Here is a 19356-nt window from a genome sequence, read left to right on the forward strand (position 1 = left end):
TTAAGAAGCCCCTTTAAATGAATTGTCAGCTGTCAGAGCCTTTGTGAGCAGCACTGCTTTCTGTGAAAATGTCTGGCTGGGAAGGGGTTCAAATTAACGCATATTCCAGAACATCAGTACCCACGGCATTGAGCTCTCTGGACGCTCTCTTTTTAGCAAAGTAGCGGTATTTTTTTAAAGCCAGTTAGCAGCACCGACTTCTGCATGCGGTGGGTCTTCAGGATAAGATAGCAAAGCCTCTCGCATGTTCTTACTCTCTGTGCACACTTAAGTTTCAAGATCTAGGAGTTTTGATGAGGATCATTGAAGTTAGCTGGCGGGGGAACGTTGCCCCACGTGCTCACAGGACAGTGATGTCGTTTTGAAGGGTGATTGAGAGAGCAGTCCTCTGTGCTCCGGGTGGCCGTGGCCACTCCCGGTGCCACGGCCGACTCGTGTCAACGGGAGGCCTTCTGATGGTGGGAATGCGGTTCCCAGTAGCGCTGACGTGTGGATTTGGAGTTTTGGCACTTTCCCCACCTTTCACTCGCCTTTCTTTTATGGCTCGGTGCTCTCTGAATCATTTTGGGCTCTAAGGAGAGCCTGTGTCTTAGAGCAGGTGCCTTACCGGCCCGGGAGCCCACAGAGGGGCCTGGGGACCCTGGGAAGTCGTGGTCAGGCCTGGGGGCCAGCCTGACCTTCGGAGCCCGTGCCGTGTGCTCCCGAGGAAGCTTCGGGAAGCCGGGCCCGGTGGGGCCCGGAGGAGCAGTTGCCCGCACAGCTGCCGTGGGGCGGGCTGCGGCCGCGGTGTGGACGGGTGACCGGGTAGCCGTGAGGCCCAGCGGTTCCCCGTGGGTTGAACCACTTGAGGAAGGGAGTTAAGGCAAGAGAAGAAAAAAAAATAGTGGGTCTCTAAAAGGAACAGATTGATTCAGGTTTCCAGTTTTAAGAACTTTGCTAATCGGAAGCTTCATTAGTTTGGTGATGAATTAGTTTCTTTTTGAAGATTTATGCTTTGTGGTAAAATGTCATTTTATTCTCATGCTCAGATACCAAGGTACACAGGACAAGGTAAGAAGAAGACAAGCAGGCGGAAGTCTGGTGCCAAGGTAACACGCGCGAGGGCAGAGGGGGAGCGCAGCCCGCGCCACAGCAGACTGCCAGCCTGGGGGCCGCGGGTCCCTGCCGGGCGCTGGGTCCCTGCCGGTCGGTTCCTGCCCGCCCCGGGCCCGTGCTCCTTTGTCTGCGGTCACTTGTGATAAAGTCACCGTGCCGAGAAAAGTAATCTGACTTTCAGTTTTTATCCGGGTGAAAATCATACTGTTGTATTTTTCAAGTGTGCTGTTAATTTTATTTGGAGAATTCTTTTGTCCAAAAAAAAGTCGAAAATACTTATTTTCCCTTTGGATGGTCCTATACATATTGTTTTTACAAATTTTTTTTTTAATGTTTTTATTTATTTTTGAGAGACAGAGCACAAGCAGGGGAGGGGCAGAGAGGGGGGAGACACAGAATCCGAAGCAGGCTCCAGGCTCCGAGCTGTCGGCACAGAGCCCGACGCGGGGCTCGAATTCACAAACTGTGAGATCATGACCTGAGCCGAAGTCGGATGCTCAACCGACTGAGCCACCTAGGCGCCCCTTTTAAAAAAAAAAAAAATTTTTTTAACGTTTTTATTTTTGAGACAGAGCATGAGCAGGGGAGGGGGTCTTATTCTTACTCTTAACGTTATGATTTTTATCTGAGGTAAATAGAACATCAGACTACTTTTTGGATAAGTTCTGGGCGATAAATGAAAGGTGTTCAGCATTCAGCAGCTCATCTGCCCGTTGCACATCGATGTCGATGACGAGCCTTTCCACGAAGCCCTGGCCGCGGGGGTGCCTGGGGCGGGGGGTGTGTGGGGGTGCACGGGGTAGGCGCACTGAGTCGTCAGGGATCTGTGCCTGGCTGCATTTTTTTCCTCCCCCAGAGATGACAAAAATTGACCCAGCCAGTAGATTAGCTTTTAAAATTTAAGTATTAGAGTTCTTGGAAGCACACTACTCATCAGGACAGTTCTCATACCTGTTTAGGATAAGATATTTAAGGTATTTAGTTTTTAGTTCTGTGAGATGCTTCAGTTCTTGTGGAACCTTAGCTTATAATCGAAGACCTTCAAAATTAAAGGGCTTTTAAACCCTGGATTTGCTGTGTTAGCTGGCTTCATTCTTGTGGTTTCACCAGTAAATTCCCGTTATTGTACTTGTTCGTGTCGTCTGTGTGTGTTTCTACGTGAGAAGACCCTTTAGAGTGGTATTTAGCAGGTACGTTTGAACACGTATGCGGTGCACATCACTGTGTTACGTGCTGTGGGCACTTCACCGTGGTCCCCGCCGAAACAGGTGACAGTCTCATTGGAGAGGTGAGACCCCCCCTTAAGAAAGATGGCTAACGATATAAAACAGCGTAGTTTTTTTAAAGATACATTTGATCAATTTGTTGGACTTTTCAAAAACGTTAAAAGCATATTTCATAGTATTACATTTTCATCCAATCTTCCTGGTTCAGACATTTCGAAGAGGTCTATACATAGAACCAAAGCACGTCAAAAGATGAACTTTCACTTTGCAGTGAAACGCAGCCATGGTGGGCCCAGACTTTACCCTTCAGTCTACAGCGGGCAGGCCTCATGGTCCCCCGACCTGGGGGGGCGACTGAAGAATGTGGACAGGCCCATGCCCCGGAATTGTAGGCTATCAGTCGGGCCCCTTTTATCTCATTTTTGTATTTCTGACCAAAGATACTTAGCCACTCTGAAACCTTCCCCCGCTTCCCCCCTCCTTGATCTTGTTTCTGAATTGCCATTATAAATCTGTATCGCACCCAGCATCCCCTATTTCCAGCCTGATAGGTGAGCCCTTAGCTCTCATTCCAATGCCTCTCTGCCTTGCCTGCATGTGCGGTGGGTTTCCAGTGTCCTTAATATCCTAACACTCTTAACATCTTAATAATCAAATACCGAGCTGCCTGTGGACGTTGACGTTGGGCCCTTCACAGGGCAGCTAGGTGGCCTTTCCCAGGGTGCAAAGCTGTGAGCGTGGCCCCGCCTGCCAGGAGCCAGTGTGGGGACCACGGGCGGAGCGGCAGGAGAGCCCCACGCCGAGCAGGGAGCAGGGGTGTGGACGGGTCGTGTTCTTCTGTAGGCAGGAAGCAGGAAGGCTCAGGACTTAGGGCTTATTTGGAGATCCTTGGCTGTTTTCAGAGAAGTTATATCCATACTAGAAATGAGCTTCAAAAATCGTTCATGTCTATATGGGTATGTATACGTGTGTATATATATATGTACACGTATATATTTGATTTGTACTTCTTACGATAAACCTATCAATATGCAGAGCAAAATCCAAGGTTTTGGAGCGAATTTAAGTTGGTTGCATAAAAGTTACATTTCTGGTTTTTGTTCCTTTGTGAGATGCTGAAGGGTGGTGGAGGGTGGTGGGGGGCATTGGAGTCCTGGGTGGAGGGGTCTTGGGTGGGCGGGTGTGGCAGTAAACATTCCCGGTGTGTCGGGAGCCCTCCTTTCGGAGCGTCGTCTGTACTGGTCCATTTCACCGTAAATCCTTTGGTGCTGCCGACCCGGTGCCAGTTGTGGTGCAGACAGACTGGTGGAATCCACTGACTTAGGTGTGTTCTTTAAGACGCGAGGGAGTTTTTGTTTGCGATGTTTAGACTCAGAGGCTTTCTGTCATCGTGTTGAATGTAATGGGAAAGGTCATCCTTTTTGTAATCGTTTCCCAGGGGTTTTAAATCTAGTGTGTGTGGAGGTATGTTTTGCTTCTCAAGTTCTTTCTTCTTTGTTTTGTTCTTAATTTTTATTTTTTATCTTTTTAGATTTACATCCAAATTAGTTAGCGTATTGCTTCTCAAGTTCTCAAACAGGGATGCTTCTGAATTTGTTATTCCTTGTTTTCAAAATTCTGGGATCGGCCCAGCGTGATACTGATTGAGGGCAGGGGTGAAGACCGCCATGTGGGTACGTTTGGGGGTGGGGTGGGCATGCCTCTGTGTCTTTGCACTTTGCTCAGGGCTTTCTAGATACTCGAGCAGCGTCACTCCCTCACACACACACACACACACACACACACACACTCACACCCCTTCCTGAATGGATGGGTACATGTGGGTGAGCAGCAGGCCCAGCGCTGGGCCACTCGCACTTGTGCCCGGCCAGCTGCGCGTCGCGGGGGCCGCTTCAAGTTCGAGAGGGGACAGCCAGGCCCTCTCCCGCTGGCCCCCGAGCTGCTGGCCGGATCTGGGAGAGGGGAGCCTCGGTGCAGAGGGTCATTTTCTAGTCTGTTTTCAGAGCCAGAGGTAGGGTGCGTCTGCAGGGATTGCAGATTGTCCGTGGATCAAAGGCACTGGTGGTCTAGAGAAATGTTTTAGAGGAGTTTAAATGTTCTGTGGCTTTCGAGACCCACGGTGTTATTTTCTAGGTGAGTGAATTCTAAATGTAGTTTTACAGCTGTAGTAAAATTCTTTAAATCTTGGGTCAAAAAAGGCCTCTGGCAGGGTGGGGGGGTGGGGCAGAGCTGGGGGCTTGAGACACCAGCGAGGAAGGGAATTAGTTCCCATAGGTTCCTTTAGTACTTTTGCAAGAGTGGGTTTGCTCTTTTTTTTTTTTTTTTTTAAAGTGGGTTATTTCTTTAGGTGTGATGTTTCTGTGCATGAGCAGTGCAGATTAAGCCTTTCGTTTGGAAAAGCAGAATGATTATTATTTTTTTGGTGGTCAAGATGTTCTAGTGGTAATTTTTTGGTATTTTTTTGGTTCTCGAGATGTTCTAGTGGTAACTCATTATTTGGTTCCTGGAAAATTTGCAGTTATTTTCACCGTGAAACTTCTTTCTCTGTGATGTCAGTTTTCTGTTAATCTAGAAATGACTGAAGTCTAAATGTGTAAGTGTACTTGTAGAGAATTAGGTACATTCTGAAACCTTTTTGCAACTTTACTGTAATTTACCAGGACGGTTATTAGTCTCGAGGTCGGCGCACGGGCACTTAGGGACTGCTTTCTTCGTGCTGCTCGGTGGCTTCTGTGAAAAGACCGACCTCCAGGAGGGCCGTTGGCTACTGTCTGGAGCCCTGAGCAGGACTGCTGTGACAAGGCACCACCCACCTGGTGGCTTAAACAGCAAGCCCTTGCTGTCTCATGGTTCTGGAGGCCGCAGGTGTGAAAGGGGGGTGTCCGCACGCCCGGTTCCCCTGAGGACTGTGAGGACGGCGTGCATCTGTCGCTCCGTCCCCGCCGGGATGCCCCTGTGGGTTCTCCCCGGGCGGCCTCCCCGTTGGGGAGCCAGGCCTGCCTCCTGCGCCGTGAGCCCTCGTGACCTGTCCCATCTGTCGTGACCCGATTGGTGAGTGAGGGCGCGCTCTGGAGCACCGGGGGTTAGGGCTCCGTCTTCTCCCTTTTGGGGAGACACCGTTTACCCCGTCACAACCGCTGAGGGCTCTGAGCTCGTCCAGGGAGTGAATGCGTCCAGGGAGTCTTTCTGTTGTTGTCACACTTGTTTGTTGTAAACAGTGCTGAGTTTTAGCTACCTTGGTTCCTCCAGTTTGTCCACATGTACGTGATGGAAACTGCGGTCACTGAATCTGTGTGCACAAGACAGACTCGTCTCAAGCCACGATGCAGGGTATTTAAACAGATTCTCGGCAGCACGTCGTGACTTGACTTCTTGTTGCTCAGAGGACTCGGATTTCCCGTGTGGAAATTGGTTTTAAAGTTCTGTAGTGCTTTTGTGGTAACCTGTCAATGTTTTGATAAATCCTTCTGTCAGTGTGGCTTGTTTTCCAACGGGAGAAGTGATTTGGAGTCACGTTGAGTGAATTCATTAGGAACCCGATTGAGGAAGGGTTCTTTAGATAAACACTTAGGGTGACACATTCCTGTGTAGTTTAGAAATGGATTTGGAGCCCAGTTCCAAAGCAGATGGAGTGTTTTTAAATTTTACCCCCTAGATGACTAGAACTATAGTTTTAATTTTTTTCTAACGTTTATTTATTTTTGAGACAGAGAGAGACAGAGCATGAACGGGGGAGGGTCAGAGAGAGAGGGAGACACAGAATCTGAAACAGGCTCCAGGCTCTGAGCTGTCGGCACAGAGCCCGACGCGGGGCTCAAACTCACGGACCGTGAGATCATGACCTGAGCCGAAGTCGGACGCTCGACCGACTGAGCCACCCAGGTGCCCAGAGAACTGCAGTTTTAAAACAAACTAATTATTACTTTTAAAAATGCGTATTGTGCCGAACATCAGAGCATGCTTGTCTGTGGAAGTTGTCTTCCTAAAACTAGTCCTTGTGCCTTTACCGGCGATACTGCTAGGACCAGTCAGAGATCACCAGGGATGGAGAGGGAGGGATCACTAAGCGTCTGCAGTTCATCACGGGGACTGGAGTTACGTCACATAAACCGTTACGTGACTTCACGGGCGAGAGAGACTTTTTGGAATAATCCTGTGTTTTGTTAAGTTGCTTTACGTTTACGTCCCATTTTACTTCACACTGGTTCGACCTTTTGAATTTTCTCAGGAGTGTTCTCACGGAGAGAGTGTGTTTCTCGGTATCTGTAGTTGTAAATGGGTTTAAATGTCACGAGTCAGGGTATTTATTTCCACATGTATATGTCTTTGAAAACATAATCAATCCGTGTTTCAGCGGGTATGGATCGTACATGACATTGGGCATGAATCCGGGGGCCATGTAGGTGGGTGGTGCTTCTCTGTAGTTGATCACACGGGGAACTTCCAGAAAGTGCTTGGGAGACGGTAAAACGTTTCTGCCGTGTGAAAGTGCCGCGTGTCGTCTAAAGGAGGACAAGTTGGTGTTTCTTTTCCCGGACGTTTCTTTTTTTTTTTTTTTTTTTTTTTTTTTTTTTTATTTTTTTTTTTATTTTTTTTTATTTTTTATTTTTTTTTTTATTTTTTTTTATTTTTATTTTTTATTTTTTTAATTTTTTTTTAATTTTTTTTTTATTTTTTTTTATTTTTTTTTATTTTATTTTATTTTTTTTATTTTTTTTTCCGGACGTTTCTTTTACAAGAATTGATTTATCTACGTTAGGAACTTCTGGAATATGTGGCTCTGTACAAGGCCACACTGTGTAGCACGTGTCCTGCCTGGTGTTGGCTGATCACGGCCTCTTGGAGAAGTGTGAACTGTGTGTTAACACACACGCCCCACCCTGTCCGTACACGTACCGAAGGTGCGTCCTCCTGGAGCGCCGTCCTCACGGCTTCCTTGCCCGCTCGCCTCTCCCCCTGCACACGCCTCCTCTCTTAACTCCCAGCAGCAGTCCCGGCTGGAGAATACTACTCTAGTTGAATTCGGTTCCTTGTGTGGTCGGCAGTAGAGCGTGGACGGGGGAGGCGTCCGTGGGGGGACACGGGAGAGTCCTCTGCAACACGTGCGGGCCCCGGCCGCGGCACTGCCCTCTGTGGTGCGGAAGGCCGAACCTGGGGAAGGTGTCCGTGTGAACCCACAAAAGTGCAATTTCATACGAGTCGACTTAATGGCATGGCATGAGTGTTAAGGGCTAAGCTCTGGAATCAGACCTTAGTGTTGACCTGACCCTTGAGCTTTCTGGGGACCTTGGCAAGTGACTAAAACGACTGCACGCCGCCTTTTCCGAATCAGTGGGGAAGACGGCCCCTGCCCCCGCGCCTCTCCCCTCCCCGTGCTTTAGGCTGCTTTTGAGGATGAAAAGGAGATCGCCTGGAGGAAGATTGGAAGGTTCTCCAGAAAGGTTAGCTGCTTGTATCGCTACTGGCATGGTTTGTTTTTGTTGTTGTTGACCTAGACCTGTCTAAGGGCAAAAGGAAATGGGACCAAGGATGGAGTAAAGTGAGGTTGTGCGGATTAAGGCCAACTGAAAACAAGAAACTGCGGTGTGCGGTTTTGCGCCCGTAACACCAGATGGGCAGGACGGGGGGAGAGACGCTTGAGGGTCTTGTACCGTGTAAGGTGTGCAGAGGCGGATGAGGGACACTTGTCCGCGGACGGGTGAGGCAGTGTGGATCGGGCAGTTGTCTGGTGTCTGAAGTCAGACCAGTGCTTTCGGCAGCAAATCTGCCTTGGACGCGGGGGCGGCGGAGAGGGCCCCTCTCGCCTCGACGCCTGTTCTCTTTGGCGCTGGGTGGACAAGTGCCGTCTTCCCTGATGAATGCTTTGTTTTACTGCCTGGTTCGTTCATGTGAACTAATCTTCCTTCTTCACCCATGGGCCCTCCTCCTTTCTGCAAGTTGGCGACTTACTAATTTAAGATAACTTTTGATGCAGTGACGGACACGTAAGAGGAAATGCAGAAGTTATTTATAAGTGGGAAAGCTTCTTTATAAATGGGGTAGGGAAAGATACTTCCATTTAGGGAGGGAGAAGAAGAATGGTTCGAACACATTACTTTTGACATTCTCTCCTTCGGAAGTTAGCCATGCCGTGAATTGGGGACGTGCTGATAGGTCACGGGGTTACTCTCCCCTCCATGCAGCTGTGAGATCTCACACACACACACACACACACACACACACACACACACACACACACACAGAGGTTTGTGTATGTCCGTGTGATGTTTTCTTGTGTCAAATAGCTTCTTAATGTTTCGTTTCACCAAGGAGGCCTCTTCTCTTTCCCGTTCTGTTTTTCTAGGCCAACAGTGAGGCCAGTCAGAGTGACACAAGTCTCTCCTCATCAGAACCAAAGAGCAGAAGCAGTCTCCACTTGTTGACTCATGAAACGAAAATTGGATCTTTCCTAAGTAACAAAAGTCTAGATGTCAAAGACAAAGCTGGTCTTTGTCCAGACGGAGATGATATGGAAGGGGATTCTTTCTTTGATGATCCCATTCCTAAACCAGAAAAAACTTACGGTTGGTGAGTAAACCATGTTTTTGGATTATCAAGCCAGAGGCTTAAAAATATCATTTCCGAGTATTTCATAATTTAAAAACGAGCTACTGAAGCTTCTGTAATTATTGATATGTAAGTCTGATTTTGTGTCACTAAAGCCTTTCGTGCTGTGAAACAATCCCAGGTGGCGAAAACCTGGGTATCACTGATTTCCGTCGGCGGGCACGTACCGGGTGCCTGTCCCGTGCCAGGACGGGGCAGCCAGAGCTCAGGCAGGGCGCCTCCCTCCAGAAGCCTGCAGTCTTGTAGACAGAGGCACCAAGGAGGAGGCAGTCCCGACAGGCCGCCAGGGGGATGCAGCCAGAGTGACGGCCGAGCAGTGACGGGAGCGGTGACAGGGCGAGCAGAGGCCGGTGGTGCTCGGCTAGAGCGGCCGTCCCGGGGGGGGGGAGCTCACCGAGTTGGTGAGTCGGCCGGGCAGATGGCGGGGCTTCTGGAACTCCGAGGAGAGGAGGCAGCTCGTGCAGCCCTGCGGGCACGGCAGAGAGCGGCGAGGGGCACTGCGGCGGGAGTACGTACGACTTCACCGTTCGGGAGACCGGGAGCCCCGGGGTCTGGCCGCTGGGCGTCCAGCTGGGAGGCGGTCGGGATTATCCGGGTGAGAGACGATGTCAGAAGTGGTGAGAAATTGGCAGTTTGGAGGTGTGCTTGGGGGCCGGATCCGAAAAGGGTTTGCTGGTCAGTGTCAGAGAACGGAGTGACCTCGAGGGAGGGTCCAGGGTTTTCAGCTGAATGGCTGGAAGGTTGGAAACCCCGCCGACAGGTGGAGAGCAGGGCTGGGCTGCACAGCTGGGCAGGTGACGGTCTAGAACTCAGGCTGGGAAGCTCGCTGCTGCCGAGGTCAGGCCTCGGGCCGGTAACTGAGGGCGTCCGACGGGCATTCGGGGAGAGGTCTGGGCTGGAGGCCCAGTGAGGGGGGAGGGAAGTGTCCGTGTTAGATGCTGCCCGTAGAGGAGCCTGGAGGCTGTCACCTGGGAAGTGGCAGGTGGCACCTGGAAGTCAGCGAGGGGAGGAGGAGGGAGAGGGAAGGGACCCAGGGGATTGGGAGAGGTGTCCTGGAAGGAGGAGGCTGGAGTGAGTCCTGAAAGTCAGTCACTGCGTAGCAGCACGGAGGCAGGGGTGACACGGAGGCAGGGGTGACACGGAGGCAGGGGTGACAGATCGTGGGGCGGCGGGCTGCCGTGGCAGAGGGTTAGAGCGGGTTGGGCAAAGGATGGGGGCGGATGGTAGGTGGGGAGCGCACTCCAGGTGAGTTGTGTCTTACAGGGGTGTGAGGGGTGGGGGGAGAACAATAAAGTGGGGAAGTGGGGAATGGCCGTGCGCCTGTCTGCTGAGGACAGTGCTAGGAGGGAGGGGACCGATGTGCAGGGGTGCGGGGGAGAGGCCGGTCTCGGTGCTGCTGTGCGCAGGGCGGAGCGTGCGGGTGCACTGGGCAGGGTGGGGGGGTGGGGGGTGACGGTAGCAGCCTGGGAAGGTTCCTGCTGGCGTGGGTGGGCGTGGGCAGGGCTGGAGAGGAGGCCCGGGGAAGGGGTGAGGAGGACGGTGGGGCCGCGAGAGGCCCACGCGAGGGCGGGGCACCGCTGGGGAGGTGGCCTCTGTGCTGCCCCTCGCCGGCTTCCGTTAAAAATCACAGACCCTGAAGGTGCCGAACGGTTCAGTTTGTAAGGTCGCAGACGATTTGGGAGAGGCCAGCGGGCTTCTCCGGTCACTCGCCGCGGACTCTGCGACTGCACGTTGGGTCCCGGCACCGCGCGCACTCCCGCCGCGGTGGAGTCGCCTCTGTGTCCTTGGCCTGGCCGCAGGCGACTAACGCGACCCGCTTGTTTGTTGGCAGGAGGAGCGAGCCCGGGCCGCCCGCCGGAAGCCTCGCCTCGCTCTCGGACGCGCCCCCCTTGAAGAGCGGCCGCAGCTCCCTGACCGGAGCCCCCGGAGCCCCCTCGTCCGCAGAGGCCGGAAGTGAGTGCGGTGGAGACACGGCCCGAGGCCTGGCGATGGGTTTTCTCTGGTTAAGTAGCCCGTGAGCCGCTTCCTTTGCGCGAGTCCTCAGCCCGTGGTGCTCCCGAGGCGGCTCCCGTTCCCTTCCTTTACCACGGTCGCGGTCGCCTCGCTTCCTCGTGCCGCCGCTTTCCCAGCCATCAAAACGCTTCCAAAACCCACTTCCTAGCTGCCTTAGATCGTGAGTATGTCACGTCATTTCTCCCGTGTGGGGCATTTAGATGGACTCGAGCAGGACTTAGAGTCGATCAGTTTTTAAGAATTTGTTTTGTAGGTTTTATGATTGCAAATAATCATCACGGGAATGTTAAAATATTCTCCCTTCAGCGATTTGGGGCCGGCCCATCTTTTTTCCCCTTTGGATATCAGAACTCCAAATCATTGTGTGCGTGTGTGTGTGATCTCCTAGATTTATTTTATGTGTTTGTTCACCGTGATGCGTGTTCTCTCTCTCTCTCTTTTTTTGTTTTTTTTTTTTGATGGCGAACATACAGTGTATACTCCTGGCTCGGGGGGTGGATTCCCGTGGTTGGTCGCTTACGCACAACGCCCAGTGCTCATCCCAGCAGGTGCCCTCCTCAGTCCCCATCACCCACTTTCCCCTCTCCCCCGCCCCCATCCACCCTCAGTTCGTTCTCTGGATTTAAGAGTCTCTTGTGGTTTGCCTCCCTCCCTCTCTGTAACTTTTCTTTTCCCCTCCCCTCCCCTCCCCCATGGTCTTCTGTTAAGTTTCTCGCCATCCACGCAGGAGTGAAAACATACGGTATCCGTCTTTCTCTGACCGATGCGTGTACTCTTTAATGCCCTCCCGTTCCAGCCATGCCCCCAGCCCCTCCATTCAGGTGACCCATCCGTGTGCTCTTTGTGGTTCAGAGTCTGACTCTTGGTTTCTCTCTTTTTCCTTTTGCTCATTTGTTTTGATTCTTAAATTCCACACGTGAGTGAAATCGTATGATATTTGTCTCTCTCTGACTTATCTCCCTCGGCATTATACTCTCTGACTCTCTCCACATCATTGCAAATGGCAAGATTTCCTTATTCGGAATGTGAATCTGACCTCTCTTTTTCCACGTACCAGAGAGGCAGATTGTCAGACGTGGAAGGGCCGTGCCGCTGCACGGTTTACCTTCCCGCCCCTCCCACATGCAGGTGGTGACAAGACAGAGGGTTTGAAAGTGTAGCCTTGAATGAAGACGCGTGTAGGTGAAGTTTGTTTACTATATCACAGTAAATAGAGATTTAATGGACAGTGTTTTAAACCCTACTAAAAAGTAGATCTTTATTAAGAAATTGTGTGATTTTTGCATAATTTTGTAGTATTTACTAACCTTTGTTTTTTAATTTTTTTTATGTTTATTTTTGAGAGACGGAGCACAAGTGGGGGAGGGGCAGAGAGAGGGGAGACACAGAATCCGAAGCAGGCTCCAGGCCCCGAGCTGTCAGCACAGAGCCCAACGTGGGGCCTGAACTCACAAACCGAGATCATGACCCGAGCCGAAGTCGGACACTTAACCGACTGAGCCCCCCGGGCACCCCTACTAACCTTTTTATGTTACGTGGTGCAGCTGCGGGATTCCCCAGGATACGTGAAGGAGATGATGTGTGGTTTCTTTGAGCCGGGTAGTAAACTGGCCACCTATCTGTTCATGTGGCCCACGCCAGTTCCCCTCCCCCCCCCCCCATTCTTCTTCCCCAGTCGTTGTCACCTGCAGTGAGAACTTAGCGGGTCATGGTCAAGTTGCTCTTAATGGCGAGTAGAGAATGACGACTGGGAGAGGATGTTGAGCACTTAGGACTGAAAAAACCATCAGTTTGGTAAATGAAATAGCCGTTGAATTAAAGCAAAATTGAAGGAAATAAAATTGAGAATAACCGTAGTGCCTGAATTCACACTTAATGAGTCTTTTCACAGACGGTGCTATCTGTTAGGCCAGAAATTATTTCCTGGTCAGATTTCAATAAAGAGCAGTATGGTGTGTGGTTAAAAAGGGGGTGCGATGCATGATGAGAGCATCATTCGTCAGTTTGCAATTCTGTCTTCGATTTTGGTTATGACGTTATAGTCATAAGCCCTATACCGGAAAAACGAGTGATACGCCTTAGAGACTGTTGGGTTCTAAAAGTCAATCCCGTGTGAATGTTTTTCCTCCACAGGTAAAAGAGGAAACGCGGTTTTGAAAGATCTGAAGTTGGTCAATGATAAAGTTGGATCGCTTGGGTTAGGTAAGTAGATTTCCTGTTTTTAGTCTTAATGGCCTGAAGGCCATTGTGTTTTAGAATAAAACCTTAAATGCAGCGGGTTGGCCTGCAGCAGGCGCCTCCTGACTGGGCGCCTGGCGGTCCCCGGGGGTGGGTGACGCAGCGGCCACCACGGTCTCCCTGCTTGTGGAGCTTGGGTTCTCGGTGGGGGGGGGGGGGGGTTCTGCCTGGGACGGGCCCCTGCAGACACCCGCGGCGTGGGAGGAGCCAGTGGGCGCTGGGGTGGAAACGGGCGGGAGGCGGGCTCGTCCTCGCCCCGGGGGCGACTTCCCTGCCGAGACCGGGTGGGTGACGTTTCCGCGCGGACCGAGGACAGTCCGTGCAAAGGCAGAGTCCCTATTCTGGGCACTGGGAGTGCGCCGTCCAGGCCCTGGGGGAACAGCCTGAGCGGGAGACAGGCTGTGGATACGGTGTTCAGTTGTGTCACGTGGAGTGGTGGTTTGTGACCCTGAGGGAGGAAATGCGTTCCTGCGGACGTGAGCGCTTCCAGGGCCCTGGGGCTCTCCTCCGGTGTCCGGTCCGGGGGGAGGGACAGAGGCGGATGGGCGTCCTCTAGGCGTACCTCACCTGGGAGGGGCTGGAAGAAACGGCTCGGCCCGCATGCTCGGCCCGCGTGCTCGGCGGTCCCTCTTTCGTCCCCGCGGGACAGGGGTGTGTGCCCCACGCGACGTTCCGCTGCCCCGGATCTGTGCTCGCGGGGTGGGCAACTGGGCCCTGGCGAGACCCCCCCCCCCCCTCGTTCTGGAGGACACTGCGGTGAGCGGAGAGGACTCCGGTTTGGGAGTGGGTGGGCGCAGGTGACATCGCAGATGGGGCCTCCCTCCGTGGCCCGTCCGAACAGGCGGAGGCCAGCCGTGCCCTCTCTGGGCCTGCCCGCGGGCGCTGACGGCACCCAGCTCCTTGTACGCCGGAGACACTCCAGTGACACACGCAGGCCCTAGTGAACGGTGCCTCATGAGCGCCAGCTGCCTCTGGCGGTGTCTCGGCTCGCCCTGCAGCCGCAGCGTGGACGCGCCCCCAGCTGCCAGACTCTGCAGCCGTGGCGGTAGCGGTGGTGGTGACGGTGATGCTGGGCGGGCCTGCGCCCTTGCCCAGAGTTCCCCCGGTTCCTGGGCAGGCCGCCTCTTCCTCAGCCCCACCCGCGGCTGCCGGCTCTACCCGCCCCTGCCCCGCCCCTGCCCCGCCCCTGGCCCCACCCCTGGCCCCGCCCCCTGCTCCCTGCCTGGCCTGCTGCTTCTACGTCTCACCTGCTTCTCACCTGTGCCAGGTGTCTCTGCCTCCTGCTGTCCCTCTGCTCTGACAGCCTGCTCTTTGTCAAAGCCAGGGCAGCCCCAGCCTGCTATTGAGGAGGGGACGCTGAGCGTTCCCCTCGTGGAGGGAAGGGGCCCTGCCGCGCTGCAGGTGCCAGCCGGGAGAAGGGGGCCCTCTGCTTCCCTCGCCTTCGCCGGGACCTGTGCTGTCGTTGGGCTGGGGCTGTGGGTGCCACTGCGGGGAAGACCTGGGACTCGTCAGCTGAAGTTTGGTCACTCAGCCGGACGTGAGGGTTCGGTGTAAATCAGCATTTCTGTTTAGTTTTGTTTGATGGTATTGCAACAGTATTGCTTCCTGTTTGTTTTTGTCGTCGTCGTGAATTTGTGGACTTCTCAGTATTTGAAGTAACGTACGAATGTTAGCGGACCAGCCTAGGGTAATAATGACGCTGGCGACACGCACTTGGCACCGTGGCAACAGGTGGTTTTATCTCAGTCTTAACCCTGTGAGGTTGGTTTTAGTATTTCCTCCATTTCTGCAGATGAGAGCCAGGTTACGTGAGTTGCCTGAGGTCACGCTGATTGTCAAGTGCCGGTACGTTAACTGAGAGCCCTACCTGGACATTATTTTAGTTTTTTAATGTTATTTATTTTTGACAGAGAGAGAGACAAAGCACGAGCAGGGGAGGGGCAGAGAGAGAGGGAGACACAGAATCGGAAGCAGGCTCCAGGCTCCGAGCGGTCAGCACAGAGCCCGACGCGGGGCTCGAACCCACAGCCCATGAGGCAGCAGTAGGGGGTTCATGATAATCTGGTTTTGAGGTCTCCCATTAACATCCAGCACCAGCATCAGACGACTTTACAAATAATAAACATACAACGTGATTTAGCTTTTGGGTACTTGGAATAAAAGACTGGGTATTAACCACATTTTATGAATGACATTCTGTTATTTCGTAGGTAGTTTAAAATTTGGTCCTTTGCTTTCGTGTCCTATACGGGAAAGATATTTCTAACCCCGGAGACTTCATTTTTAATGATGCAATATCATTTGGTAATGGGGTTTTTCCTGAAGGAAACGTGAGTGTGCGATTGTAGCTACATCGTGAAGCATGCTGATGTAAACGTCGCCCGTCTTTTCTTAAACTTACAGGGACTGGAGAAGACGACGACTATGTTGATGACTTTAACAGGTAAGAAAAATAGCTGGGCAACAAATAAATCGCAAAGAGTTTGTGACACAGGAAAGCGTGACGGAAGTACGTTGCTGCTTATTTTAGTGTATTTGACTCTCTCGTGCACGCTGGTCACTCCAGAGTTACACCCTGCACTTCGAAGCCTGTTTTGGTTTTGCATTAGAATGCGAACAAATGCGTCATGTTCAGGAAATTTGGTAAGAACACGACACGGCCACTCGGAGGCGTCAGGTCGCCGTGGTCCACGTGCGCTCCCCCAGCCCCGTGGAAGGTGGGGACGCGCGCCTAACTTCAGACATTGCCCTCTCCAGCTAGTGTCCTCATTCAGATGACAGGTCATGTTTTGTTCAGATACCTTTTTACGTATGTAATGATAATATAATCTGTGAGTTGCCTGATGGTTTGGAAATAATTGTTGTGGGTGTGATGAGAAATTTTAAATTAGAGCCTGAGAATTTTATGTAATTGACAAGGTCCCCCCCCCCCCCCATTGAGAATTTATATTTTATTTCTTAACAGAATGATTTATCCTACAGTTTTTTTGAGAGATGGCATGGCTTGTAGATGAAATTTTAAGAACCTGGGTTTGTGCTTTTCCTGACATTGTGGCCAGAGTCACCATCACGGACCTTGGTTTTCTCATGTCTTAAGTTGACTCCCCTGTTTCTGTTGCCCTCGATAACTTATGTTAAGGATCAGGTGAGGTAATACGGACAAAGTTAATGGTACCTGATGTTTCATTTAAACGTTCATATTCAGTGTCCTTTATTCTGTTTCCTTCTCTCAAACTAGTACCAGCCATCGCTCAGAAAAAAGTGAGCTGAGTATTGGTGAAGAGATCGAGGAAGATCTTTCTGTGGAAATGGACGACATCAATACCAGTGACAAAGTATGGTGTTAGCGTTTCCTGTGGAACGCTGTTTGTGCCTGTTGCCTTGATTTGCTGTAAAGCTTCAAAAAATGTACACAGATTAGGAGAAAAACAGTTGAAAATCGTGACGTGACAGTTACTGGGCCCAAGTCGAGAAACAATGGCTTTTACGTGTCTGTAGGGTGCCCCTGATGGCCGCTCCCGGGGTCAGTGCGTGCCGCTGGGGCACCTGTGCCCTGTGGCTGGGCGTCGTGGGCGTAGGTGGGCCCCGGTGGGTCGGGACTGGAGTCCGAACTGACCGCCTCAGGAGTGTAGACGGCAGAGGCCAGAGAAGTCGGGACAGGACTGGGAGTGGGCGCAGGGACGGGAGCCCCGTGCAGGGGGAGGTGAAGCGGCGTGTCAACAGGTAGGCCAGGGCTGACGCGGAAGCCCGAGGGGACGATGCGGCGGACATGCGGCGGGCTGTGCAGTTAGGAGTGCGTCCTGGAGATCCACGTTCGGCCTTGTTCTCGGGCAGAGGGCAGAGTGTACTTGGGTGGACGCACGTTGCACGTGAGACGGAGGCGGCATCTCAGCCTGTCCCGTCGGCGTCACAGAGGCGGCCGCCGGTCAGGTGGGCGCCTCTCAGGCTGTAGGCGGCCCCGGCCCGGAGGTGGACGAGGGGCGTTCCCCAAGTGCCCGTGACCGCCGCGGGATGAGCGGACGCGGCAGGCCGTTGGGAGAGGTGGTGCGTTGGAGCCGGCAGGCTCTGGGAGCGTGTCCTTTTGCGTCCTGTGGTCTCCTGGGCGCGCTTTAATCTGTCATCTCTAGCCTGCTCGTTGGCACAGCGGGACCGGTAGTGTGTGCCTCACGGGAGCGTCGGGAAGGCTGGGGGAGGACGGCTCCCGGCACTTGGTCTCTGGTCGCACCCGATGTACCTGCAGCCACCGGGGCAGCTGGGAGGGTTATGGCAACAGGTGTTCGTTAGTGTGGCCTTGGGCTGCGAGCTCAGCCTTTGGTAATCGTCCCAGGTTTCGAAATGGGGGGAGGAAGGGGAGGGTTTAGGGGAGGGTTCATATTCATTTTGAATATGAAGTGGTTTGTGGAGTACAAGGTGATATGTAAATGACAGCAGTATGTTTTAGAGATTATTTATGACTCTCTCTTCTGACACCGGCTCTTTTTCCTTTTTTTCCGTTTGAACCACGAAGCTTGATGACCTGACGCAGGACCTGACTGTGTCCCAGCTCAGTGATGTCGCGGATTATCTGGAAGACGTTGCGTAGACACGAAAGGAGGAGGTGTTCTCATCAACAAAGGACAGAGGACTGTGATCAGTTGCATCCCCCCCCGCCCCCCCCCGCCCAGACAATCACTCTTTGCTGGAATGTCTGCTCCCTGTTGGTGCCTTGTGTTTCAAAAAGACTGCAGATATTTTTAAAAATTAACTTTTCGTTATACTAAACAAAACGCTTCCGACTTGAGCCCGTGTGTGGAAGATACAAGTTCTTAATTTGGTTTGGCTGCACATTTCTCTGTGGAAATTGATTGTCTACAACTCAGACTCCTCACAGGGAGTGAACCCATGAAAATACGAGTATTAAGAGCATCCTGAAAGGTGTCAATAAAGCTGTAGGTTCACACAACTGTGTGTGTGTGTGTGTGTGTGTGTGTGTGTGTGTGTGTGTGTGTGGCTTGAGCCGTCTAGAATCAAAGCATATTTGATATTAGGTGGTTCTGCACATACTTGGCGAAACGACCTGGTACATGTGCAGCATTGAAGCCTGTTACTTTAAGTTGAATTTGATGTGTCCGCTTTATTGTGTATTTCCTTCCATCTGGAAGGGTTGTTAGACCAGGAAGCTTGTATGAAAACACTTGTGTGTGTGCTACGTAGTTTTGCTTGATTTGAAGAAATCTAGAGGTTGCTCTGACTTTTAGTTCCTGGACTTGTCGCTGACATTGGTGGTCGCTGCCCAGGTCCACGTAAGGAGCGTCAGTGGCAGGTTGTGTTCTTTATAGTCATAATTTATTGCTTATAAAGATGCCTGGAAACAGACGAAATGCCAAAGGCGTCGGAAAGCATGAAGCAGTGCTTTTATTTCAGATGTGTAGGCTGGTCGTACTCAGATCCAGATTGGACTGGAACAGTGGTGATGGCCTAAGACCACATCTGGTCTGACGGGCTTTACCCACTCACTCTAGGTCGTTCCACCACGGCCCTTTGCACACGGGGCCAGTGCCGGCCTGGGGGCAGCCCCCCTCCCCCGCACCTGCCGAGCTGCTGTCCACGTAGGTCACCGAGGGCTCTGAGGTCTCCGTTCCAGACAGCCCAGAGAGGGCACGTCCGTTCCTGTTTGTGTAAGTGACGCTGTGATTATGTGTTACGTTCTGTACTTTTTTATTTGAATTAAATTATGCTTTTTATTAGAAGTCACCTTTATTAATAAAGAGTGAACTAGACCTACGTGACTGATCTCAGTAAGTGAGCAGACTCCGTGGTTCATGGAGTGCCCGTTTTTCATTTCACGTTAGCCTAAAGGGGGCAGAAATATCTGCTGGGCCCTCAGAGGTAAAGGGAGGTGATGGCGTGAGGAGCGAGATTGTATAACTTGACAATCTGCTTGTATAGCCCCTCGGTGAAACTGAGCCATAAACACCAAGAGGAAGGAGGACAGAAGACGGGCCAGGGCCCCCTGGGAGCCGCAGTGTCGGTCTGCCCTCGGTCCATGGGCTGTGGCCTCCGTCCTGGCGGTGGGTCACGTTTTGTGCGAGTGAACAGCGCCGTGTGGGGATGTGCTCTGTTGCCGAAAGTCCCCCCGTGTGCTTGTTCCAAACTGCATTTGCCTGGAAGCCATCTCTGGAAACACTTTCTCTGAGCC

General features: G+C 52.2%; 1 protein-coding gene across 5 annotated transcripts in view; it reads left to right on the forward strand.

The window, feature by feature from the left end:
• Positions 1-18937, forward strand: part of CEP43 (centrosomal protein 43) — a 31128-nt gene extending 12191 nt beyond the window's left edge. For 2 of the 5 annotated variants that reach the window (XM_030316780.1, XM_030316779.1), the window contains 6 exons: positions 8665-8888; positions 10759-10880; positions 13074-13142; positions 15582-15621; positions 16417-16513; positions 17686-18937. In XM_030316780.1, coding sequence (XP_030172640.1) covers positions 8665-8888; positions 10759-10880; positions 13074-13142; positions 15582-15621; positions 16417-16513; positions 17686-17760 — 627 coding nt within the window. In that variant the 3' untranslated portion in view covers positions 17761-18937. Of the gene's footprint in view, positions 1-1028; positions 1089-8664; positions 8889-10758; positions 10881-13073; positions 13143-14970; positions 15129-15581; positions 15622-16416; positions 16514-17685 lie in introns of those variants that run through there. The other 3 variants (XR_003969063.1, XM_030316778.1, XM_030316781.1) reach the window with 3 other exon arrangements.
• Positions 18938-19356: the final 419 nt, after the last annotated feature.

The sequence above is a fragment of the Lynx canadensis genome, chromosome B2, assembly GCF_007474595.2.
Source record: "Lynx canadensis isolate LIC74 chromosome B2, mLynCan4.pri.v2, whole genome shotgun sequence".
In the NCBI taxonomy this organism is placed as follows: Eukaryota; Metazoa; Chordata; class Mammalia; order Carnivora; family Felidae; genus Lynx; species Lynx canadensis.